Source organism: Notechis scutatus, chromosome 2 (genome assembly GCF_049901735.1).
Source record: "Notechis scutatus isolate UNSWTSFEM ecotype Mainland chromosome 2, rNotScu1.2, whole genome shotgun sequence".
Taxonomy (NCBI): Eukaryota; Metazoa; Chordata; class Lepidosauria; order Squamata; family Elapidae; genus Notechis; species Notechis scutatus.
Window position 1 is genome coordinate 177662766 of NC_142010.1, and position 27428 is coordinate 177690193.

The 27428-nt window shown below is 41.1% G+C and overlaps 2 protein-coding genes across 3 annotated transcripts in view; one reads left to right on the forward strand and one right to left on the reverse strand.

Moving 5' to 3' along the window:
* LOC113420591 (PH and SEC7 domain-containing protein 3) overlaps nt 1–651 on the reverse strand; it is a 175397-nt gene extending 174746 nt beyond the window's left edge. The window contains exon 1 of one of the 2 annotated variants that reach the window (XM_087957494.1): nt 204–651. In XM_087957494.1, coding sequence (XP_087813620.1) covers nt 204–224 — 21 coding nt within the window. In that variant the 5' untranslated portion in view covers nt 225–651. The remainder of the gene's footprint in view (nt 1–203) is intronic. The other variant, XM_087957495.1, reaches the window with a different exon arrangement.
* Nucleotides 652–14680: 14029 nt separating this feature from the next.
* Nucleotides 14681–18363, forward strand: LOC113420610 (E3 ubiquitin-protein ligase TRIM32-like). The gene is made up of 3 exons (XM_026680616.2): nt 14681–14692; nt 15551–16093; nt 18016–18363. The coding sequence occupies exons 1-3, from the start codon at nt 14681–14683 to the stop codon at nt 18361–18363; spliced, it is 903 nt and encodes a 300-aa protein (XP_026536401.1).
* The last annotated feature ends 9065 nt before the right edge of the window (nt 18364–27428 follow it).

A 27428-nucleotide genomic window follows, 5' to 3' on the forward strand; every position in this document is an offset into this window, starting at 1 on the left:
GGTGGGGGGAAACGACACACCGATTCTTGGTCCGGGGCATTGACGCGGCTTGACATCTGGGCAGTGTGGATGGGCAGAAGCACGCGCCACGGGGGCACCTCGGGTGACAAAGCCAAGCGGGGAGAAGGCATAGGGGGAGAAAGAGGAGGAGGAAGAGGAGGAGGAGGAGGCGAGTGTTTTGTTTTGCTTTTGGTTTTCCTTACCCCACCGTCGCTTTCTTCCATCTTCCATCTCCCGGACAACCCCCCCCCCCCCCCACACACCCTTTCCTCTCGCCCGGTGCAACGATAGTCCGAGGAGGGTGGGATGCCCGGGGGTTGCTGCTGCTGCTGCTGTTGTTGCCTCTGGCCGCGGCGTCCTGCTTTTCTCCCACCTTTCTGCCCGCCGAATCCTTTTGTTAAAGAGGCAGAAGCGGCGAAGCGCCGCTCAGAGCGGCGGCAGCCGAGGCTGTGGGCTGGAACTGGGGGGCTCCTCCGGCATTTGCCTCAGCCGCCGCCGCCGCCGCCAGCTCGCTCACACGGGCTTGAAGGACGGCAGCGGCGAGGAGTCGGCATGACAACGCGAGGGGGGCCATCCGCTCCCGAGGCGGCCGCCTCGCCTGACGCTTTTGCCAGCCGCCTCAGCCCGGAGGGACGGCGACTCGACCCTTCTGAGCATGTGCGAAACCTTTCCCTCGGCCGCCTACCCTTCGAGGGCCCGCACATGAGCACTGAGAGGAGGAGCGAAGCCGTGAGAGGAAGCGTTTCCTGCCCGGAGCCAAGCGAGGCCGGGCGCAGGTCTCACCTCTTGCTGCCGCCCGCGTCTTTATAGAGACTCCGAGTTTGGCTTTTCAGGAACGGGGGTGCTGTAGCGACGGCGCCCTTCGCTTTGTCAACGGAAAGGATCGAGCGAGAGGCAGATGTCTCTGCTGTTTTGGCAAAGAGACGCCCGCGTGGCAAGGAAGTTTTGGGGTCTGTGAAGGGAGCAACCTGCGTGGACTTACTTAAAAGGAGGCAAAGAGAAAGTTTCCCTTTCCCTCCTTTTAAGGACCCCCACACACACACACACGCCATGAAGCAAAATACAGGGTGAAGGAGCTAATTCTCGGGATAGCGTCCCCTAGACAGGGGCGTACTCAAAAGGAGTAAGGGGTGTATTTCAACTAACTACACGTTGTGGCTGCAATTCTGTACAACCTCCTTCCCCAGACTGGAACCTCGCAAAAGACTGGAACCTCACACACACATACACACACACACACGTGTTCCCCAAATGTTCCTCCAGGTGGGATTATGGAAGACACGTTGCACCTGTCTGGAGTGCACCGCGTTGGAGAAGGCAGCTGTGGGTGCTGTGCTTGTCCTGAGAGTAAGTGATGTGTAAGAATCGGCATGAATTGAAGGCTGGATCCGGCCAACAAGTGGGAAATAAATATATTAAGCCTTTTTATATCCCACGGATTTGAATGGAGCCAAGCAAAGTTGCCTGAAGTGTCAGAGATGCACAGTATCAAAGCCTATTAAAGAGCAGAAAATAACTATTTAGGGATATGTATGCAAATAGCCTAGAGTTAGTTTCCCTGAAATTATTCTAGCATATTTTTGACAAGGCTTGAATTTGATTGCATTATTTTTTTTTAATGAGGAACAAAGGAAGTGGCTGGTTTTCCTAGACTTGCTTGGAAATAGTATACCATCTGCAAGAAAAAACACCTCTCTTAAGTATAAAGTGACAGCCTTTTTAAATCATTATAGTGAAGGTTTCATGTGACATTTCTGCCCCAGGCAATAAAAGATGTTGAATTGCCTTGTCCAGGAAGAATTGCAGATTCAATCCTTCCCTTTTCCTTGATTATGATGCCTTGTTTAGCTTTTTTTCTCCTAAATCTAAAAAAGATTTAAAAGACAGCCTTGGATGTGTGTTCTTGCATTTTGCAAGCCCAGCACACGACATACAGAGAAAGTCATCAGTTTGTTGACTCAAGTGTGACTCACACTTAAGAGGAATCCAGCCTCTGAGCACAAAACAGATTAATCTGGGCCATCTGGGTGTCCAGTTTTTCCCTTTAGTTGTACTTTCTCTTACTCCCTCTGCATACCAGCTGCTGAAGGAAGAGAAAATCTTGATCAAACTGCTTTGCCACAGTAGGAAACACAATGCAAGAATATAGGTTCCTTCCCTCCCCCACCCTTATAAACATTTATATTTTTCTCCAGATATCATTGGAAGTTTCTTTGTAAGTTAATTGACATTTTCTAATCAGATTTACAGGAAAAACAACAAATGAGCAACCAGGAAATTACTGAGAAGAGCCTATGTGGCTGAAGAAGTCTCAAGAGAAAATCAAGAACTTAAAATCATGACAACAAGTTGGAAATCTTGTGGTTTTAAATAGAAGATGGGTAGATACATCCCATTTTCTGGATTCTGGCATGTCACGAGACTGTCTCTTCATAGAGACTTTCTTTTTTCATAAAAATAATTTTCAGGATTTGTTTGCCAGACATATTATTCCAAGAATTGGTGGTAAGGATAGAAACAAATATAAAAATGGTTTATCCATGGTTTATTGTATAAATCACATTTAATGAGGTTGTAGGGCATGCTTATGCCATAAGCTACAATTAAATTTTAGGAATATAAATCCAACATGTCACATAAAGTGAATGTTATTTTAATATTTCATTTACTGAGTTTTTTAAAGTGAAATATTAAAGCTATTGCCCTCGCTTTCAATGATCCAGATATTAAGAATTTACAATTGTGTATCTGTTAACATCCCATAATGTAGGATGCATTATGTTGTAAATCTACAAACTTAGAAACATTTAGAGCTCATACCTATAAATTTTAAACAATATTGTAGCGGACAATCCAATTGTCTTCTAGTATCTGTAACCGTTGTAAAATTATTACTCCTGAGTTATATGAATAAATTATTTTATTATGGTATATGACCAGTCATTAAACATGTTTTGTATGTATTTAATATGTTTGTGTATATGTGTAGGAAATGACCAGGCTGAGCCCAAGGATGTGGTCAAAACGTGTCATCAATTTTGAGTTCCTTCTCACCCACAAGAGATCTAAGCCCAGCCTCCCTTGAATTCCATTACCTTATCTATCACCTATTTGCTTTGATCATTAGTACTTCAGATTCTTGTAGACAGCCTAAGCTTGCAATAAACCTTTATATTCATTTGAACTACCTGGATTTCCTGATTTTCCCTGTGCTTGACAATAGGTGGCTTCAAGTAAATGTTGATTTCTGGTGATTGCCTAGACAGGCCCCGTAATTCTCTTGGCAAAATTTCAGAAGTAGATTGCCATTGTCTCCTTCCTCGGGCTGATCCAAAGTCACACAGTTGGCCTTGTGCCTAAGGCAGAACTAGAATTCACAATCCTCTGATTCTGGTGTCTTAACTACTACACCAAACTGGCTCTATTAAGCACATTATATTCATGAACTAATCTTAGTTAGCTGCTCCTCAATTATGCTATGTAATAAATCTGTGATTAGGGTTGATATCAGGCTAAGTCAGGATCCAACTTGGTTTCGCCATAGCTCACATAAACCTTGGTTTTATGGATTGTCCATAATATTTTATGCCTTAGTGTAATGTGTGAATAAATAACATTTAATGAGTGTCTTACTTGTGTCTTATTCAATAAGCCATGGAGTTAATTGTGACTTGAGATATTTTGGTTAATATAAGGAGTGACCTGATGGATAAGATCAAAATCCAACAAGCTAGCCCTGCATGATTATGAATTATTTCTCCAGCCAATTACAGGGACCAGATGAACTATCAAAAAGTAACAAGGGGATATGAAGTAGCTTTTCCTTTTTTTTCCTGATACATTACAATACTTGCAGTGTTTGGGGTTTTTTTGTGACTTCTGTAAAAAAAAGCCTTCAGAACTCTTTCATATGGGATATGGGCAAGAACGTTGGAGTTGTGTACTGTGTACTCTGGCTGCAGGGCAAAGTTTTCAAACCTAGGGTGGAGTCTGCCTGTATCTTGGTTTACAAATCCTGCTGCTAGCCTCCAGCTCTGAATTAGCCACCCGCACAGAGAGAACTGTGGCAAGCTGATCTGGAAACTTTACTGTACACCAAGACATATGGTTGCAATTTGGTTGGCGACAGCGTGTTGTAGAGTACTATATCATATGACAGCTCAGATCAGCTAGCGTGCCAGATGAATGAATAACACTCGAAAAATTGCAGGAGAGAGAGGGATGGGGGAGAGCAGGGTGGAATACATGCTTTGAATCACTTAAATTAAATTATACTAATATTCAGCATTTAGACCATTTGTCTCATACAGTACATAAGTGTTTTTTTTTTTTTAATCCTTACAGCAACTTTGTAAATTAAATACTGTTACTGCGAAAATATGTTCTGCAGCAAAATGTTTCTTTTCCAAAAAGGAAAATTCCACTCCTGGCTTCCAATAGTCATTCCAAACAGGGCAATCAATTTTTTTCTCCCCTGCCACTTTCCTTTTCTAACTGTAATGGTATATTCTACCTATGAACTCTCATGTATTGATCCACTTTCACAAATCTTGCAGTTTTGCCAAGCATGCTGATGCAACCCATGATTCCTGCACACCATTTTGGTTCAGTCAAAATGTATCAAACTCAACAGGAGGTTTTAATGTTAGTCTGATGTTGCAGGTGAGAAGAGGTTGGTGTTAGTGTAATGTTCCAAAGGGATTCCAAAGGGATGTAGAGATAAGTAAGAATCAATATGAAATGAGGAGGTTCATGATGGAATCAAAGAAAGGAAGCTTTTGGTTAGTTTCCATTGGAGATACCTATTGTATATTACATTATATTCAAGACACATAATTTAATTACTTAAGGCTATATTGAATAAGGTTGATCTAGCATTCTGTTCCTGTATTTATGGGAACATCACAGGTATAGCATGACAACAACAGCACCTTCACATTTCTTGTCCTAGCAGCCTGTGACATTATACCCCTGGTAATGAAGTGTTATACAACCATCATAATTAAGACTCATTGGTACCCTTCTTCCCATTCGGTGGTATAGTTCTGAAGACACTGTAAGACAAGTGTAATTATGTATGTTGATATGGTGCATCCAAACTGTAGAAACAGACAAAAGATCTGGCAAGAATTATTTAGCAAAGGGGAAAATCCACTGATATGTTTACAGACTGCTGGAAAATAAAAAGCTGCATCAAGCAAGCAAGGTTTTTAAAACAAATGACAGAATTTGAAACACATGTATAGAATCAAGATCACCTATCAAGATGTATATATAGATTGCTATTAAAAATGACAAGGTGGCAATTGGAACAAAATGTTTTACAGATGGTACAAAACTCCATAATTGCAAAAATAAATCATATAATAAATGTTGGAGATATTTTAATATGGAAAGAGCATTTTACCATACTGTAGTGATCATGTAGAAAAAATCAAAATTGCTGTGCTGAAAGGTATATGTGTACAAATTATTTTTCTGTATCTGTTCTCAACCATTTTTCTGTACTATGTCCAGTTGTACAATAATCGTGTAGAGGTATTGCAATCAGAGCTATATATAACATTCCAAATAATATACATATACAGAAAGGTACCATTTATGTACACTAACTAAGACTATACTAATCTTAGTTGTCTGTTTCACAATAGTCTTACACTGGTTTTCATTAAGCCATCCTTCATAATCACCAATCCACCTTCAGTCTGTTTCAGCTTCCAAGGGCAAAATCAGTGTGAGTGTGAAAGCTCGTTGATCTTAATCTGGAGTTTTCTAAGTATGTTGGGACTAAAGCTACCAGGACCACATCAGTGAAACTTTTTAACAATACTGGTTCTCCAAGAGCTGGAAAGCATCACACTGGGGAACACTGAAGTACTGGTAGAATTTTATGAGTATTTAGTACTTGTCAAACTAATTTAATCGCAACACGGCTGGGAAAGTCTAAGTCATCAAAAAGTTATGCCAAAAATGGGTGTGTACTGATAGATTTAAAGGGGAGATTATCTGAAGGGAGGAGCACCCTGATCTTAAGTTAATGTCATTAAAATCATCTTATGGAGAAGTAGGTATAATATTTCCTTTTTGTTGTTTGTTGTTGTTAAGATAGTCTTATGGAATGGCAGCCAAATGCACCTATACACTCACCACAAAAGCATTTGATTGCCCGGTGTCTATTTGAAGGGTGATGCTGATCAGATCCTGTTGAAAATAAGAGCAAGGGCCCTGGAGCAATACTGTTGTGGAAGGAACAATAATATAATTTGGTACAAGATTAGGAAAGCCTCATTGGGTAAACTTCACCAGGAAACAGTGTGCTAAACAAATCTAGTCAATCCAAACAAAGGAAAACTTAACACAATGAGGGCACTCCTCTTCCATCTCTAAAGACAGACCTATCCCGAGAAGTATAAGATCAACTGAGGAGGAAATTGCATTGCGCTTTGTGATTAAAATTCAGTTCAAAATTTAATTTCATAATACCAGAGAGGGGGTCTAAAATACACTTCCCTAGGATACATGAAAAAAGGAACAAATACACTGTGTGCACAATTATTAGGCAAGTGAGTATTTTGACCATATCATCATTTTTATGCATATTTTCCATCTCCAAGCTGTACAAATTTGAATGATTATCGGATATAAGCATATTAGGTGATTTGCATTGTGGTAATGAAGGAGAGTGTGGACTAAGGCGATCAACACCCTATATCAGTGATGGCTAACCTTTTCGGCACTGAATGCCCAAAGGGTTAGGGTTGCCCAAAGTGTGTGTGCGCGCATGCATCCACAGAATGTAACATGGGCATGTGCCTGTGCATGCACCCCACGCTGTGCATGCGTGCACATCTCCCATGCATGTGCCCTGCCCCCCATGCATGCATGGCAGAGACCCAAAGACCAGCTGGCCGGCAGAATCCACCTCAAGCCAAGAAATACCTTACAATTTTGCACAATTGATATGGCATCAATATCATAGATGAGTAAAATAAAAAATAAAAATAAAAGTAACATTGGAAGACAGTTTGGTGTAGTGGTTAAGGCACTAAGCTAGAAACAGGGAGACTGTGAGTTCTAGTCCCTTCTTAACTGTGAAAACCAGCTGGGCAACCTTCATGGGTGGGATCCGACAGGGTTAACCACTGGTTTGATGATTTACGAGGTTCAGTGATTTACGATGTGCTTTCCTTCACGCTGCCCGCACGCGCCTGTAAATCCTCATCAGCACACTGCGTGCAGAGAAGCAGCCTTTGAAACAGCCCTTTTTTCCTGCTTTTTTAACTGCAGCTGTGCCTCGCATGGCAGCTGAAGTTGAAAAAGCAGGATATAAAGGTCAGGTAAGAGCCCAGGTGGGCGGGTAGGCAAAAACATCAGCAGACATGGAACCGGTTCTATGTCTGCTGCTCTTCAGAGCTACCGGTTCTACAGAGGTAGACAGAACCGGTAGAAACCCACCCCTGGCAACCTTGGATCAGGCACTCACTCTCAGCTTAACTCACTTCACAGGGTTGTTGTGGGAAAAATATGAGGAGGAAGCTATGTTGGATATGCTCACCGCCTTGAGTTATTTGTAAAAATAATAAAGGCAGGATTTAAACAATAAATAAATAAAAATGTCATCCTGTTGGCTGGGATGACCCAGGTGTGTAGAATAAACCATCCTCTAATTTACCTGGCACACTGGGAGACAGAATGGTACAATGGGTAATGTGCTAGATTAGGATCCTAGAGACCACATTCTAGTCTACTCTGAGCCATGGACTTTGAGTCAACCTCTCAATTCAAGGGTTGTTGTTGAGGAGAAAAATAGAAGGAATACCCTACTATGAACTCCTTAGGAGGGTTGTTCATGTTGTACAGTTGTGCAATTCTGCCTCATAAGTCATGCAGCTTCTTATCTTCTGGTTTTACCTGTTTCCAGGGTGACATTCTTAACAAAAGTTGGCATCTTAATTAAGCCACTACAATCACGGTCATGGACTCTGAAAGGCGTTTACAACTTGAAGCAAAAGATAAGATTGGGGTGGACAATTTTTGGTTGCTGGAAGCTGTACATGGCACAGTATGGGGAAGACTGTCAATCTCTCTGGGTAGGGCAACCGTGCAAAGTAGCTCAGGGTGATGTCACAAAGATAAGAATTTGCTCCCATGTGTTAGAATGAGAAGTGTTTTGAGATGTTTCCTTTGCTTCTGAAACTATATTAAGCCAATGTTAAAGTCTACATTACATATTTTGTGGGGGTGTTGCTTGAAAATACTGGGAAACCGCATGACTGATTTTGGACAATTGTGATATGAGAGAAGTCATGTGCAAAAAGAGGGTCTGGGGCAGGGTGGCCAGCAGGTTTTAATACAAGTAGTCCTAGACTTAAAACCAATCATTTAGTGATCATTCAAAGTTACACTAACAATGAAAAAAATGACTTAACGACTATTTTTCACACTTATGAACTATGGTCACTTGATTTACATTTGGATGCTGGACAACTGGCTCACAATTATGAGGGTTGCAATGTCCCTTATCAACCATGATATTAATTTAACAATTGCAGTGATTCACTTAACAAACGAGGCAAGAAAAGCCGTAAAATGAGACAAAATTCACTTAACTAATTTCTCCCTTAGCCACAGAAATTTTGGGCTTAATTGTGGTCGTAAGTTGAGGAATACCTGTACTTTGAGGAACTGTAGACTCAAGCACATCAGTCAAGTTAATTAACAGTTCTTGGCTCAAAAGGGGTGAAGATTGTTAGATTCCAGGTAGTTTTTCCACGCTTACAACCATTGTAGCATCCCCATGGTCACATGATCAAATTCCAGATGATTGGCAACTGGTTCATAGTTATGACCATTGCGGTGTCTCAGAGTCCTGTGATCACTTTTTGCGACTTTCTCACAAAGTCAATGAGGAAGCCAGATTCACTTAACAACCGTAGTGATTCATTTAACAACTGTGGCAAAAAAAGGTCATAAAATGGGGCAAAACTCACTTAACAACTGTCTTGCTTAGCAACAGAAATTTTGGGCTCAGTTGTGAGAACTACCTCTACTCTGCAATCAAATGTTGTGGCAGTCTCTTCAAATGCAAATCAAATACAGATGTTTCCTTAATTTATTGCATCCATACTCAAGCTGAGGTGGGATTCAGCCAGTTTGTACCAGTTCGGTCGAACTGGTTATTAACTTTTTGTGCAGTTTGGAGAACCAGCTAATCCCACCACTGACTGGCCCCGGCTGTCCCACCCACCACCCACCCCTCCCAGGAATCCCAGCCACTCCTTATGTCACCTCGCCCGCCTTGGCTGTGGCATAGCTGCCGCTCCCTAGATTGCTTGCCTCGACCACGTGGCCCACGTGACCCAGTCCACTTGCCTGCCTTTGGCCTGGTCTCCCACACAGCCAAGCTCCTTTGCTATTCTCCGCTGCTTCCCATGCAGCCCAGTTCCTTGACTGCCTGGTGAGCCTTCCTTTGCCTCTTTGCTGGCACGAACAGCCTGCCCTCGCCACCGTCTCTTTGCCAGCACAAACGGCTTGCTGCTGTCTCTTTGCCGGACCACACTGCCACCGCCAGCTCTTTGCTAATGCAAATGGCCTGCTGCCGTTGTCTCTTTGCCAGCCCAAACGGCCACTGCCACCTCTTTGCTGGCGTGAATGGCCTGTAGCCACCACCTCTTTGCTGGTGCAAACGGCCCAAAGTACTACCGCCTCTTTGCTGGTGCAAACGGCCTGCCGCCATTGCCTCTTGCCAACCCAAACCACTGCCACCGCCTCTTTGCTGTCATGACTGGCCTGCCACCACTGCCTCTTTGCTGACCCAAACTGCCGCTGCCACCTCTTTGCCGGTCCAAACTGAGGCGGCAGTATCTTCAGACTATTCACAGTGGTAAAGAGGTGGCGGCGGCAGCCATTTGCACTAGCAAAGAGGTGGCAACAGCAAGCTATTCGCGCTGGCAAAGAGGTGGCGGGATTAGCAGGCCAGTGTCTTGGGGCGGAGTCATGCCCAGCTGCACCAACAAAGGTTGGAAGTGGCTACCCGCAGTTTCCTGTTGCAAAAATCTTTTTTAAAAATCCCAGTGAGACCCAACAAGAGATGAGGCATCAGAGAATCACTGTTGCTGTTGCTGCATGAAGCTAAATCTAAGGCTACAGCCACCGCCACTTTGGACTGCCTGTGCCACCCCACCTTGCCGTGAGTGACATCAACTTGACCATGCCCACTCAGTCACATGACCTTCCCAGCCACGCCCACCCAGTCATTAGGAAGAACTGGTTGTTAAATTAGTTGAATCCCACAACTGTCCTCAAGTAAATGTAACAATGTAGCAGAAGCAGAGGCAATACAGCTCATGCAAACACAGCAAGGGCCACTGGGTTGTATGACTCTCTGGCTGCTTGTGCAATGAGATGAGAAAATAATTATATGAGACAAGTTCTAATTGCTGGTTCAGAAAATTAAAAATGGCCACGTTGTTAACTTTAGCCTTTGTAACTCAAATAGGTTTTTCATCTAGTACCTATGGATGGAGATGCTAATTCACAGAAATTATGCTTCTCACGGATGTAATCTGATTTTGTAAGCAAGGCTGTCAGATTACCAAAGGCACATAGATATAGCCAGTGGTGGCAGCTAACACTCAACAAACAAAGCTTTAAAGAGCTACTAGCATTTCCAAAAACCTACCTATCTTAAAGAATTATTGCCAATGCAGGATTCCTGGCATTAGATCAAGGGAACAACATTTTGAATGCTTCCCAGTGTAAAGGAACAAGAAGGTATTTATACATACTTATACATACTTATAAATAGGAAATGTACGCAGGAAAAGACAGAGAAAACAAGTGCTAATTTTCTAGAACTGTTACATAGGAGAACAAAGCCGTTTTAATTGCTTTGTCTCAGCAAGGAGAACAATCAAACCAACCAGCCATCCATTCAATTATGCTTTATGAAATTCAGAAAATAAATTTCTTACCACATTTTTTTTGGAATTAAGCTACTGCCTTAGGATTTTATTACAAGACCCAAGATTACCACCTAAAACTACAGGAGGCACAATTGTGTGCCAGAGTTTACATTTCATTATCTTCCCCAATTAAGTGCTGCCCAGCTCAAAGTGCCCTCCAATAACGCAGACCTTTCCCAATTGTTGGATATCCACAAAGAACATAGATATTCTATTTTTAAGTGTTCAATGTACTCTCTTCATCTTGCAAAAACGCTGCAAAAGGTTAACAAAAGGGAATTCATTTTTCTGTTTCAGAAGAGAGAAAGATTGGGGAAAATGGTTAATTCCATAGCTCTCCGTCTTCTCTCCTCATTCTAGCAAGGCTAATTTTTTTTATAAAGCTCACCCTCAAATCCCACTTGCCGTGATTCAAACAGCTCACTATTTGAGTTTGAGGGACAAGTCCTTGTGATGTTGCCTCCACTTCATCCCCATCCTATTACTCAGGCAGCTAAAACGGTCTTCAATTATTTTGGTGCGAGTGTGTTTTCTTTTTTCTTCTAATCCAAAACTTGTCATCTGCACAGTTTAGGGCACCTTGATGACATATTTGAGGATGACACATCAGGATTAACAAGCTTCAATTAGTCATGGAAGGACGCTGTGAGAATGGCTCTTTGCTGAATCATGGCTTCAAGAGCTTCTTTTTCTGTTTTTATTTAACAGCAAAATCAGCCTACAGGACTATTGATACCTAATACTAGGGCCAACAACTTTGAAAAGCTTTATTTCACAGTCTTACATAACATTAGTCTCACTGTCTTCAAAAGTGGTGTCTATAACTGAAATATCAATTAATTAATTAATTAATTAATTCTATTTTGGTATTGGCAAAACATTCCCCAGACAACTCTGGGCAACTAGCAATGAAAAACAATGAAAATTCCCACTCTTCCTCAAAAAAGGAACTTCTCCCCAACCATTTACATGGATATATTAATTTAATGGAAAACCGAAACTCCCAAATATAGGCATATTTTTAAAGGAGACCTCTAAAGAATGACTGTGCAGCAATGCTTCTTTTGAAGAATACAGAAATGTGATGCTTTATTCGGCAGGATATATTTTGGATTGCTAAAAATAAAAAGTTTTTAATATTGCTCCATTGATCTCTTGATAAGTCATGGTATTTTAAATTTATAGAAATATCATAGCACCAATATTCCTCTAGAAAACTGAAACAACTCCCTTCCCTCGGTTGGGGTTTAGAACTATTGGAGGGCACAGGATAATCCAGGATAGATGGAGAGTGATTGTTTGTCCTGCCAAGGGATGACAGTCGATGGGAAGGGAAAGAAAGTTGCAAGACCTGTTAATTTCTGACCTAAAACTGGTCAGCAATTAAAAAAAAAAAACCACTACAGGACCAATAGTGTTTACCTAGTCATGTTTGTTAAGCCACACTAAAATTAGGGTATCTACATACTCACTACTTACATCCACCAACTTTTTGCTGATTTAAAAGGAAGAAGAATGTATGTTAATAATTCCAGAGATAAAAATCCACAAATAACATACAATTGAAACTGGACCTCCTTAAAAGCAAACATTATACATTATAAACTCAGATTGACATCCCTGTCAAGTAGATCAGAGAAAATGCCAGCTACTTTGTTGAAGTGCAAGAGGGTCTTTTTTGAGCATTTCCTTAAGCAGCATCATGCATTTTGGAGGAAGGGGGGAGGGAGGGGGAGGATGAAGAAGAGGAGATGCGGCCAGGCAAAGAGCTCTGTTGCAGAGATGAAATATCCAGTTGATCCTTGATTCCAGAGACCAAGTTATCAGGTACAATTGTAATGAGAAGAACCCATTGGAATTGGATCTCAATGACAAGTGCAGTGCATCCAGGTGCTGACTAAGTTTATAATCAGAATTTTATCAATATGGATCAAAAATAATCTATTAAGGAGATCATAAACATATGTTCCAAAATTGGTGTGCTTTGAACAGACTAGGATTTCTTTGAATATGTTGGAGAAGACAGCCTGAAGGTATTAAAGACAATCTTCGCACATTTAGGCAATCTTCTTCTCTTTTTCTGTTTCCAACCAGTTACTGTAGCATATCAAAAATGTGGAATCCCTAAATATACAGTATAATGATTCTGTATACTTACATAGCTAAATTATAAAGCAAGAAGTTAAAGCGTACAGTATAGCTGCCTTTATTAAATTAAATGGTTCTATAATGAGTTGGTTTTAAATTGGAAGATGAAAAACATTATGTAGGCTCCTTATATTTTACAGAAGACTGGGAGAGGATCACTGGAAAAAAATAACCCAAGTAGCACTGTAAATATTCCTTTAATAAATAGTATCACCTCTTTATGAGTATGCAATTTCTTTATTAATTCTTACCAACTATCCTTCAAGAAGAACATCCGTTTTCCTTTGATCTCTGTAAAATACTGGCTTGCGATTACATTACTGAAACATCACATATATAATTTACAAGTCTGTACTTGTATAATTTAAAAGGCTTTGAAGATCTGCAGTTATAGTGAGCCCTTCAATGTTGTGTAGACAAAGAATGTAGAACAAGCTAGAAGGCCTCTTGGTTGAAAAGATTTAATCTATTCAAATACAATGTTGTTAGTCAGTAGAAAGAAAGATAAATGCCTTTTGAATTTGCAGGTGGAATTATGCAAAATATTTTGAAAAATCAAGCAGATCAGTATTTATACAACTACTCCTTACTTTGTATAGTAACCCTTTGCATAATTTTAGCAACAAAAACATACCATAGTATGTTATGTTTACTGATTGTTGCACTATCAACCTGAACTTTTGCCTCAACTTCTTCAACCTGTGACCTTCATCTCAGTGGCTATTTTCTGGCTTTGGGATTAATAGTAAAGAAAAACTGGGCTAGCTTGTGTTATTATTTTCCTTTTGTCAGGGGAGGAAGGGAGGGAGGGAGGAAGGATGGAAGGAAGGATCGATTGATTGATTCAGGCAGGCTTTGCCACAAAAAGTAATATGGGGCTATATTGTGTGGCTGTTGTGTACAAACTGTTTACTGCCTAGATAGGAGACCACCAGGAGCTGCCAGGCTTGTAGCCTGGAGTGTTAAAAAACACCAAGAATGAAGGATGGAGTGAATCATTTCTGATTGCTGCCAAGAAAACAACATTAATATGTCCCTGAAACTACCAGAAATCAAGCCCAGTTTTAATTAGGTTTTTAAACTGGGTTTGCAATAAGTGTTTATTTTTCTATATACTGTGGTGGAAAAAGTGGAGTATAAATTCAATAGACAAATAAATGGTTTTAACCTTCTCTTTGTATCTCCTCATTTAACCTTCTGGGTAATCTTGGAATATATAGGACGTCATTTTGACTCCCTGTATTATATTATAGGAGGAACTTCCACTCCTGCCCAAGGAAATGTTAGATTCTTATTACCTGAAAGTGCTTGATGATGAAAAGTACAAGGATTGTTCTCATTTGCTTTGTGCCTTGTTTGTACTCTCCACCTACCCACTTCATATACCTTCAACATTTTGCAGCATTGATGTAACAATGGGAGCTGATGGACAAAAGAGGGAAGTTACAGAAAAAAGACAGGGGGAAGAAGGGAGAGTGATGGGAGATCTCAAAGAAATGGAGGCCAAGGGATAACCTGCTAATATTTAAACTGAAGCGTTAGCGTGACATCTTTATTTCTCCCCAACTATGTTCAAGGAGGTAAATTATTGTAGCTGTACATCTCCATCAGTAAACAAGTTTCTGGATATCATCCATCCTGTCCCTGAGTTAAACAGCAATAGCACTTAGACTTATATACCGCTTCATAGTGCTTTACAGCCCGCTCTAAGCGGTTTACAGAGTCAGCATATTGCCCCAAAGAATCTGGATCCTCATTTTACCAACCTCGGAAGGATGGAAGGCTGAGACCATGTTGAGCCAGTGAGAATCGAACTGCTGAACTGCAGCAGCCAGCAGTCAGCAGAATTAGCTTGCAGTACTGGATTCCAACCACTGTGCCACCACGGCTCAAGAACTATATTGGAAGATTTCCATATCATCAGTTTCTATCCCTAACTCTTTTAAATCAACTTGAAGTTAACCTATAATTGTCTTCAGTTCTGTAAACTCAAAATTTTTGAGGTGGGGGGGGCGCAAAACCCGAGGGAAAGCAGTAGAAAAGCTGGAGGAATAGTTCATGAGTGGGACAACAGGCCAGTTACAACCAATGTAGAGCTAAGTACTCCTAAGTGTAAAGAATACCTTTGCTGTAGTTTCAGATGCTCCATAGCTAAGCCAGTGTTAGATTGACTCATTTTCCAGATGGCTGACTTTGTGAGATCAGACAGATCCGGGCTTAGTTTGAAATTGCACCAAGATCTCATTTGAAAATGCCCAAGAGAGGTATCTTTTAACTAGAAAAGCTGGAGTCAGTGGTTCACCTGGTGGAGGAAATCCTTCTATGCTTCTGAGAATTAGGATCTATAGCGGAAGAAAACGTGTGCTATCCAGTACTTGAACTAATTCCTGAATTATCAGTAGGCAATCCGTTTTCCTGTTTCTTTCGTTGTTTCCTAGATAGAAAAATCTCTCCATTTCAATAACAAATGGAAACTTTCTGGAATCCAGAAGATTTATTACAATTCCCTAATAAAAATTGTGGGTGGGTTTGGTACAAATCAAGGGAAGCTGATCTGGCCAACCAGTCTGACAACAACCCTTGAAGGCGATTTGGTTGTGAAAGACAGTGGTTCTGGGTGTGTCCAGATCTACAGCACTGACGGTCGTCCTAAACAACGCTTTTCATATGGATTCGAACCAGTAAAAGGGCTGGGAGATATCACCTGCATGAAAAACGGTGTGTTACTTGTGACCAGTGGGACTAAGATCATCCAGCTCTTCTCTAAGGATGGAGAACTGATCCATGAACTGAAGTCTCCCAAACTCACCTGGCCTTATTCATATGGGGTAACAGTCCTGAAGTCCAATAAAATTGCAGTGTCCGACTGGACAAATGGAGGAAAAATCAACATCATTGGAGTGGATTGGAGAATGAATGCCGTCCTGAAGACACAGACAATAGAGGGATTCTACAGGCCGGTGCGTATGGCTGTCAATGAGGTATGATTGGATGACCCAAAAGGTAAAAAGTTTGCTCAACATTCATAGAGGGTTTGGTAGTAGAGAAGGTATGACATCTTGGCATAAAAGTATAACGATAGCAATGTAAGTAACAACCACAAACATTTGAAAACTCAGAAAATGAGATAGAATTTCTATCCAATATGCTTGTGTACTATTGACATCCTTATTTAAATCTGTTGTGGGAGCATCCCAGCCTGGTTTGGTCCTAACTAGTACTATTTGTTAAGCCTGGATTCCCCAACGGGTGTTAAGGAAAACAAACTAAACAGAACGTGCAGCGAAGTCAGATAGGAAGACAGGTAAATGTGTGAGATAAGTTTTCTAGTTAACACGCAGTAAAAATACAGATACGCTTGTGCTATCAAAAAATATAGTTTATTCCATTTAAGAATTATAGCATAGTCATAATAAACGGTCCATTAGTCATATATCAATTTCAGTCAAATCTTGTCAGGGATACTCTATTTGCAAAGTCCGTGTTGAATAGCCAATGTCAGTTCACTTACAATAAATCAGTCCAATCTTTATCTTCTCTCCGTTGAGAAATATCAACACTCCTTTTCTCTCCCCGTTCCAGCAAGAACGCAGTCATCAATCCTTTCAGTAATTAGGGATCTTCAAGCCAGAGAGAGCGAGCTGCAATTGCCTCGCTTCTTATATAGTGCTTTTACAACCACACCCTTAATTACATTCTTGCAGTTAAGGTTACACACACTTTAACTAACAAACCATGATACCTTATTTATTATTTTTACCCAAACCAGTTAGGGTAAACAATGTTATCCCTAACATTATTTTCAATTTTTGATGTGTCACTCGACTAGATGACTGTCAGTGGATTTCAGTGGCAAAGCTACTGAAAAGAACAGTCTTACTTTCTATGGAATACTCCATATATATTGGTCATCTCCAGCCAGATATTATAGGTCAGGGGTGTCAAACTCGATTTCATTGAAGGCTGCATCAGGTTTGTATTTGACCTCGGGGGCCAGGGAGGGTGCGGCGATTGTGGCCATGGCCAGCTTGACATAACTCATGTTAGGGGTGTCTGTGGTGGCCCAAGCGCTCTGCCAATGAAAATGAGCTCCTGAGCTCTGTTTTCCCTGGCTGATGGCGGCAGGAGGCTGTCATGGCTGAAAACAGAGCTCGGGAGCCTGTTTTCGTTGACAGAGGGCAACAGGAGGCCATCATGGCTGAAAACGGAGCCTGGGAGGGTCGCAGGTGGCCCTCCTGAGCTCTGTTTTTTGCTGGCAGAGGCACCGTGGACCAGTCCTTTGCTGTTTCTAGGGCGGCCCCGTGGACCAGATCTAAGCACCCCCCCCCCCGGGCTGGATCCAGCCCCCAAGCCTTGAGTTTGACACCCTTGCTCTAGGTAGTCTTTGATTACACCAGTTCATTTAGTGACCGTTTGAAGTTACAACGGCACTGAAAAAAGTGACTTATGACCATTATTCACACTTAAGATGCTTGCAGCATCCCTACAATCATGTGGTTTACATTTGGGTGCTTGGCAACTGCTTCATGTTTATGATGGTTTCAGTGTCCCAGAGTCATGCAGTCCCCTTTTGCATCCTTCGGAAAAGCAAAGTCAATGGGGAAGCCAGATCCACTTGACAACCATGTTACTAACCTAACAGTTGCAATAATTCACTTGACGTATGAGGCAAGGAAAGTCGTAACATGAGGCAAAACTCACTTAACAAATTTCTCACTTAGCAACATAAATTTTGGGCTCAGCTGTGACCGTATGTCGTGGGCTACTTGTATAGCATCTTGTCCCTACTTGGATCGATCTCAGGAAGAAGGATATGATTTTTTTAAGACTCATGTAAACTTACTGTAGTTAACCACATAGGTTTTTGGTTTTTTTTTCCCCCAATTTCTCATCATCTACTCAGAATGAAGACATGCTGGTTGCAGAAGGGCAACTGTTTGGAAGGTTTCAAGGCTGCTGCATCAAAATTATTGACAGGGAACGAAGCCTGAGGAAGACCATAGGTCCCCGTCATGGGAAAAAATTCAGTTTTGAAAACCCTTCTGGAGTCACCGTGGATGGTCATGGAAACTTCTTAGTTTCCGATCAAGGTCAAAACTGCATCGTGATGTTTAATCCTGATTCAACCCTCTGTGATGTTGTGGTGAGTGAGGGTTTGCAAGGACCAAGCGATATCACCATATTGGATCACGGGTTGATAGCTGTAGCTGACTGTTATAACCACTGCGTTAAACTCTTCAGGTACAAGTAGTGGAATAAATATAAGAAACACAGCTGAATAATGGAATAAATGTAAACAATCATAGCTAAACATACAGTGGCGTATTCACATCTCTTAGAAATGTGGGGAGGGACCTAGATAACAAAAGGAGTGGGTTGTTCGACAGCTTTTCCCACCTTGCAGTCATAAAGTCCTGGGGAAACAGCACTTTTCCCAGAATGATTAAGGAACTGATCTCTAAGTTATCCTTAAATGATCTATTGACTGCAAGTAGGAAAAAAAACAAAACAAAAAGTATCACAGATTTGTGAGTTTTATTTGCAACAACTCTAAATTCACCTTCTCTTACAGCTGGAGAGATGTTATTTTCTATCTGTAATCTATCTTTTCTGATCATTTCCTCTCCTCTGTCTCCCCCCCCCACCCTGATCCATTAAGAATTATGGGATGGAATATTTTGATCACAAATGTTAGATGGCCTTCATTCATTGCTCTTAGCATGAACCTTGAAATTTTTGACACTAAATACGAAAGGTTGGGGAATAAAGTCCCTTAAAATCTCCAAGAGCCACTAGAGTGGCTATACAATATACATAAGTACCACCACACTATGGGATAGCGTTATGTTTCCCATGCCATTTTCTTTTGGGGAAAAAAATCCTTTTCTCTTAAGTTTTGCATCCTAATAGATGAAACTTAGGAGAAAGTTGTCACTAAGAAGATGAAGAACAGTCGGGTGGGAAAAAATCAGGAAGCTGGTTGCACCTTTTCTAATTAACACAATGTAACAAAGCATGAACTCTCATAAGCTGGCATTCACTTCATGAGATACGGAGAATAATAGACTAATATAGGATTCAAAAAGAAAATCAGGAAAAAAAGAGAGAAGGTGGGGCGGTTTATGCAAATGTGCTTCTGTATGAGACAGGTTACAAGTCCCTCATCAATAAGTAATTCAGAGGTATTCAGCAGGTTCTGACCATTTCTGGAGAACCGGTAGTGGAAATGTTGAGTAGTTCGGAGAACCGGCAAATACCACCTTTAACTGGCCCCACCCCCATCTATTCACTGCCTCCTGAGTCCCAGCTGATTGGCTGAGTCTTCTTTTGTTGCCCTGCACAGGAGAATGGAGCTGTAAAGCAGGTTAGTGGGGTGGGGAGGGAATGGGATTTTGCAGTATCCTTCCCTTGCCATGCCCACCAAACCACGCCATGCCCACAGAACCAGTAGTAAAAATTTTTGAATCCCACCACTGAAGCAATTGTAATAGATTTGTTAAGGCCATCTAAGAAAGTGTAACACTTTTTGATATATGTGAATTTAGTCATTTCTTGCTCTACAATATTGGCATATTTGTGTTCTCCGTAAAAGTGGGGCATAGAAAGAAAGCTGAGGCAGGCCAACATTTGATTTGCCCTGGCAGGAAAGTAGAACATTTTGGTCATATTATTTCATAATGTTCTTGCTATAATTATGTTATCATTTTCAGTATGGGATTTTTTGGTAATTTTTAGTTCCTTTATTTCTGAGGTATGGCTGTAGTGTGGCTGTATGTTAAGATACTAACTCTAGGTAATTTGAACAAAGAATAAACCTTATATATATGGTATAATATGTCTTTCATAAGCTATATGCTACTCTATATTGTGGAAAATTACAACTTCTTATATTGTACCCAACAGTAGTACCATAGAATTTTTGTTGTATCTCATGGACTGTGTATTGGAAAGCACTCCAAAGTTACATTCTGTCCCCATGACCTTCTTGGAACCACTGATTGGATCCTAGATTAATATAATGCTTGGAGTAGTTTAATTAAATATATAGGACCAATGGCTCCCTTATTTCAATGATAATATTCTTGAGTATGAGTAATCAGTGTTTTTCAACATGTAAACATTGTGCATTATATTTTTACGGTGGGAAGGATGTGTATTATTATGAACTGTAAGAGGAATCTAGGTATTTTAGTGCACAACCAATTAAATATGAGCCAGCAGTGTGCTGCATCTGCCAAAAAGCCAATACAGTCCTGGTTGCATCATCAGTGGGATAGTATCACAATCACGTGAAGTGTTAATACTATTTTACACTCCATTGGTAAGACACTGTGTCCAGTTTTGATCACCATGGTAAGATGTTGGAGACTAGAAAAAGTGCAAAGAAGAGCAACAATGACAATTAGGGGAATTGGAAGCAAAAGCATACAATGAACAGTTGCAGGAACTGGGCACGTCTAATATAATAAAGAGAAAGGCTAGGAGTGACATGATAGTAGTCTTCCAAATTTTGAGGGGCTCACAGAGAAGAGGGAGTTAACCTATTCTTCAAAGCAGTGGTCACCAACCGCGGCCCACTGGTGGTCTGCGAGAAAATTTTGGTGGTCCACAAAGAAATGTCACCCCCAGAGCACCCCCCCAAAGCAATTAATCCAGGCTGTGCGGGAACAAGGCTGTGCTGCTCACATGGCCCGCGGGAACACAAGGCTTGCATCGCTTGTATTGCAAACAACACGAGGTAGTGAGGGGAGGGGGGAAAGGGCGGAGAGCGGGAACTTGCCTGGCCACTGGGCTGCTTCTTGCTGCTTCTTTCTTCTTCTGCTTTTGGTTGCACGCAAGGAAAACAGCAAAAGTCTTTCTCTCCCCCAAACTCCACCAGGAGAGAAAGAAAGACTTCTGCTGCTTCTGCTGCTTTCCTTACATGTAGCCAAAAGTCTCTCTCTGTCTCTCTCTCTCTCCCCCTGAAAATGGGGCTAGAAACGATATCCTATGATCCCAAATAAAGACAGAGACCCTGAGAAAATCCCCCAAAAGGTCTGCAGAAAAATCCCCCACCTCATTTTCCTACCAATCACAGAATACCGTCTGTCTGTCTGTCTGTCTGTCTGTCTGTCTGTCTCTCTCTCTCTCTCTTTCTCCTTGAAAACTAGTGGTCCGTGGGATTTAAAAGTATGAGTTTGGTGGTCCCTGAGGTCCAAAATTGTACCCTGCTCCGAGCATCTGGCAGGACAAGAAGTCTGGATGGAGCTTATAGAGATCCGAGAGAACCTGCGTGAGACAGTACGATGTCCTTGACTTATACGTTCATTTAGTGACGTTCAAGGTTACAACACCTGAAAAAAGTTTGTGTTGTTTCCTTTCGTTGCAGCAACCCCATGGTCATGTGAGCAAAATTCAGACACTTGTAACTGATTCATATTTATTTATGCAGTGTCCTGGGGTCATGTGTGAATCACCTTTTGTCACCTTCTGACAAGCAAAGTCAACGGGGAAGCCAGATTCACTTAACAACCATGTTATTAATTTAATAACTGCAGTGATTCACTTAATAATTGTGGCCAGAAAGATCATAAAATGGGGCAAAACTCACTTAACAAATGTCTCACTTAGCAAAAAGAAAATTTTGGCTTAATTATGGATCTAAATCGAGGACTACCTGTAGTCAATGGAACGACTTGCTTCCAGAAGTTGCAGGTGATCTATCACTGGAGGTTTTTGAAGAGATTGGCTAGCCATTTGCCTAGAATAGTATAGGGCCGTGATGGCGAACCTATGCCACATGTGCCACAGGTGCCACGTAGAGCCATTTGTGCCAGCACGCGAGCTGCAGGCAAACTTACCTCACCGCACATGTACATGCCTCACAGCTGATTTTCAGCCAGTTTGAGGCCTTTTTTTGGCTTCTGCAGGCTTCTGCAAGCTTTGTAGGCCAAAAACTAGCCCCATTTTGTCACTTCTGGTATTTTCGGAAAAACAGGAAGTGATGAAATGGGGCTAGTTTTCGGTATAGGCCACCACTGGTGTAGGGTCTCTTGTTTAGAAGAGACTAGAATACCTCCAAGTTTGCTTCCAACTCTTATTCTGTAATCTGAAGATGGAGTTTTTCTATCATGATTTCTTCATTACTTCTTCAAAAGAAGTAAACATTAAAGGTAGCTTTTGAAATAAACCAATTTTTTCTTTTAACAAGTCAGTATTGGATTTATGTTGTAAATCAACATCTTTTTCTGTGTTGACTCCACACTCATAAGTAACTCAGTTCAAGACTGATGCCAATTTGGATGAAACACTTCACTCCAATAGGGCTTATTCTTGAGGAGGTGTGGGTATGGACGTAACTGGGCTATATATCTACAAACTAACTGCACACACATAGAATGAGTTGTGTTAAATATCATAGAATTAGTTTCTGAATAAACATGCTAAGGATCACTCTGATGTCCATCCCAGATCATTTTAAGTTGCTAAACCGCTTCTCAATGAGAGTGATAATTCTCCAAATACAGATTCGTGCCAATGTCAGATTGTTAGAACTTCAGCCAGCTGTCTGTAGTAAATCTACTCCTAGGTTATTTTTTTGAGTTACATTCACAAGGTTCTCCCATGGTGTATCACTTTTCTTTTGTTGCCAGGAACATCAGATGGGGCTGCTTTTCAGAATACCGCTATAGCTAACAAGTTGCAATGAAAGATGACTTGGAATGAAGCGCTCAAGGAAACCATTTTTGTCATTTCTGCAGAAAAGGCACAGCTCACATTCATTCTGGTACATTAACTCATTGCTCCACAAAAACAGGGTTAATTCTTAAATCCATCCCTAAAGGACTATGGAGATTCTCAGTCATCCAGGTCATGGTTGTTCCAAAAGGGGCTTTTTCAACTGGACTTTCTGGTTTTTCTTTGAAGACATTTCGCTTTTCATCTGAGGAGCTTCTTCAGCTCTTCAGCTCTGAGCTGAAGAAGCTTCCTGGATGAGAAGTGTAACGTCTTCAAAGAAAAACCAGAAAGTTCAACTGCCTCTTGAAAACGCATATTTGGGACATCCCTAAAGGGCTAGCTTTTTTGTGATCAGCCCAGTTATGCTGAGGACTCCTATCTCTGACTTCTCAAAATACTTTTAAAATACTTCCTTGTGTAAAAGCACTGCCTAAAATTTAGAAAATCAGCCTAAAACAAATCAAAACTGATATCATTCTAACAACATTTAGCTTTTAGCAAGTTACTTTTTAAAACAATTTAAAACTTATGCATGATATCCTTCTTTTCCTCAACTCAATGTACAGATTATTTGTTTACTTATAAAATGAGTATGTCATCAAACCTCCAAGGATTCTGGCAGTATTTTAAATGCAACATACACCCCATTAACAAAGGAAGTGGTGTGTGTGTGTGTGTGTGTGTGTGTGTGTGTATGTATGTATGTATGTATATAATCAGTGTGTTCAGAAGCAACTAAAAATAGCTAAGCTGCCAGATCTAAATCAGCATTTTAATAATTTCTAGGGCTCTAGAGCATTTGTGCGTTAGGTAAATTGTATAAAAAGCCCATGATGTCTAGCTCCAACTGCTCTGAATGCCAGGCCAGTATATTTTTTTAAGGACAGCATTTATAAATGGTGTCATTTGAGTTATCATAGGAAGTTTAAAGCAAGCTCTCTTACTACTGTACAAGGGAACAACAGCGGTATGATTTTTTTTACAGCTCCCTCCCTGTGCTAGACTGTGGATGCAAAACTCTTTTTAACTCCTGGCAATATTGTCACATTAAAAATAGCAAAACCTTTTAAGCACATGATCCAGTGTAGATATGGCAGAAACAATAGCTGCCAGTACTCTAAGAAACACTCCAACCTCCCCCCGCCCAGTACCAGCAGCTTCAAAAGAAATAATAGTTTATTGTTTATAGTCACCTATTCAATTTTTCATGTATATTTGACATGCAGTTCTCAAGTTTTTTAGCACATTGTTTGATAGAATTCAAATTGATACACTAAGTCCCATGACATTCCAATATGCTTGAAACTTCCATTTTAAACAATTTAAGAGTTTCTTTCTGCTAGATTAGAGCAAGCCAAAGACTTAGTTAGTCTAAGACCCTGTTCTTCAGAAATGTCAATCAGATATCCTGGTGAGTGTACAAGCAAGAGTTTTGCACCAACTTTTGTATTTAGAAGGCATCCTGCCCAGGGGTGGGATTCAAATTTTAACAACCAGTTCTGTGGGCATGGCTTAGGTGGTGGGCGTGGCTTGGTGGTCATGTGACTGGCTGGGCATGGCCAACTCAACATCACTCACATCAAGGCACACATCTCCTCGCCTGGCTTCTCATGACTGTGGGGATGCTGCAACAGTTGTAAGTGTGAAAAATGATCATAAGTCACTTTTTTCAGTGCCATTATAACTTTAAATGGTCACTCCACACAAGCAAAGTGCCAGCAAAGGAGGGGAAAAACTCCAGAGAAGTTCCTGAGACAGGAAGTCTAGTCCTGCCAAGAATGTAATAAGGGTTAACGGAGAGGCAGTTTCTGTAAGCAACACCAGAATGTTTTCTTCCTGCCTTCCTTACAGGATTAGGCCAGTAATTTCTTCTAACAACCGGTTCTCCAAACTGCTTAGAATGTTAACAACCGGTTCTAGAGAATAGGTGCGAACTGGTAGAATCCCACCCCTGATGCTGCCTCAGATCCTGGAAATAGCATTTATCAATCAGGACTTTGCAGTCCGTAATCCTTTCTCATTGTTCAAGCTGGGTTTTTTTTAGCATGTCTTTTATTATTTAACTCAGGGGTCCCAACCGCCGGTCCTGCGGACCGGCACCGCTGGCCGCGGAACAAGCCTTACCGGGCCAAGCTGGTTGCTGGGCGCCGCCATCTTTTTTGGTAAAAAAAAGCAATTTTTAAATCAAAAAGATGGCGGCGCCAGCGCTTAGTGAGCTTTTCGGTAGAAAGCCATTTCTACCCCGAAAAGCTCACCAGAACGTTATGCCGCTTTTGACTTAAAAATCACTTCCGTGACGTCACCGGAAGTGATTTTCGTCAAAAAAGATGGCGGCGCCCAGCTGACGCTGAACTGGCCGCGGCGCCCAGCTGACGCTTCGGAACCGGCCGCGAGCGCCGAAAAGGTTGGGGATCCCTGATTTAACTATTTTATAGTATGATCTTTTATAGTATTTTAAAGTATGGTTTACTCGACCTGTCTTCCATTCTATATTAAATGTAAGCCTGTCCTATAATTCTCATTACTCCCTATTTTTTTGAAAACCAAAATGCTAAAAGGTACAAGCAGGGAATCTGTTTTATATGTTATTTCTTTTTTAATAGTGGCAAATGTGGGAGAGAAGGCTTGTGAGCCCGCCATTAAATTTAAAAAAATTGTGTGACCAGAGAATAAGAATTTATTTTTATTTTTTATAAATAAATTTTATTGATTTTACAATTAAAACAAACCAACAACACATACACAAATGAAAGAAAAGAAAAGAAAAAAAGAAGAAAATAGAAAGAAAAAATAGAAAACAATTAAAAACATTCTCATCTTCAACAGTTTGTAAGATCTTTTTCTTTTAACCCTTAATTTATGCCATATACACACACCTAATCCTTACATATATCTATATATCACTACTATGGATTTATCCTAGCCTCTTTTACCTTATAGCGTAAAATCTATCTTTGGTCTATCCATTTGTACCAGCAGTTCCAGCTATTGTAGTATATTGAGGTGTCTTTATTTTTTAGTGCCAAAGTTAATTTATCCATTTCTGCACAACTTGAAATTTTTTGAATGATCATTTCCTCTGATGGAACCTGAGGCTGCTTCCAACATTGGGCAAAAGCTAATCTGGCTGCTGTCAAAATGTGTATTATTATGTATTTCGCTTTTTTTGATATTTGTTTGTCAAAGATCCCTAACAAAAAGGACTCTGGTTTGTATTCGATCTGCTCTCTTGTCATTTCTTCCAGCCAATTTTCTGCCAATATTTTTGAGCTTCTGTACAGGACCACCACATATGGAAAAAAGTTCCCTCTTTTTTTTTGCATTTCCAACAATTCGGACTCATATTGGGGTGCATCTTCGCTAATCTCGAAGGAGGAAGGTGCCATCTATAAAACATTTTATAGGCATTTTCTTTATATGCTACCGACTTTGTAATTTTATTGTTTCTACCCCAGACCTTTTCCCATTCTGTTAAGGTGATGCTACATCCCACATTCCTACTCCAGGCTATCATGTTCCCTTTTACAATTTCTTCTTCTAATTTGACTTCTAATAAATAATTATAAAATTTTGTTATATTTTTTTTTGCCTGATCCTAATAAAATTTTATCTAATTGCTGGAGTTTATTGTTGATTCCGAATTCTTTCTTGTCCTGTTTATATCTACTTTGAATTTGAAGATATGCCCACTGATCAATTTTTTGTCCTTGCTCTTGAAGTTCTTGCCGCGATTTCAAATTTCCTTGTGTATCCAATAGATCCTTATATTTAATCATTTTAGTGATATCCAGATTATTTGGGTGAATCATCGCCTCCATTGTTGAAATCCAGATTGGTACTTCTAAATAGTGTTTTTTCCGTATTTTCTTCCAATTAGTTAATAATGAGTCTCTGATTAGATGTCTGTGGAAATATTTCTGACTAGTTTTCCCTACATCCCATAAAAAAGTGTGCCACCCCCTCTGCAAATCATGGCCTTCTAAAAATAATATTCTCTTGTTAGTTAAATTCACCCATTCCTTCAACCATACTAAAGAGGCAGCAATATAATACAACTCCCAATTTGGAAGTGCCAGTCCTCCCCTACTCTTCATATCCTGCATTGCCTTTAAATTTATTCTAGGTTTTTTCCCTTGCCAAATAAATTTAACAGTTATTTTGTTGAGTTCTTCGGAAAAAAATTTGTGTACCGTATTTGCCGGCGTATAAGATGACTTTTTTGCCCTTAAAAACATGCCTCCAAGTGGGGGTCCGTCTTATACGCCGGTAAATACATTGTCACTCGCGTGCAAGAGCGACGGGGCGGAGCTCCGCAACTTTGCACGAAGCCCCTTCAAGCCCAGCCGGTCTCTCTCTTCCTCCTCCTCCACCCACCCACCCTCCGCCCGGCTCGGGGCGCTTGCGAGGCCAATCTGGAGGTGGGGTGGGGGTGGAGCGGAGGGTCTCTGGCGGGCCGCTTCGCTAGCCAGCCCCGGGCCGCGTAATGGCCCGGGGAGTGGGGGGGAGAGAAGGTGGTGGGGGTGGACTGTGGCGCCCCTCCTTCTGGGCAGCGGGCGGGGGCGGCAATTTGCTCCTCCCGCTTCTCCTTCCTCTTTGAAA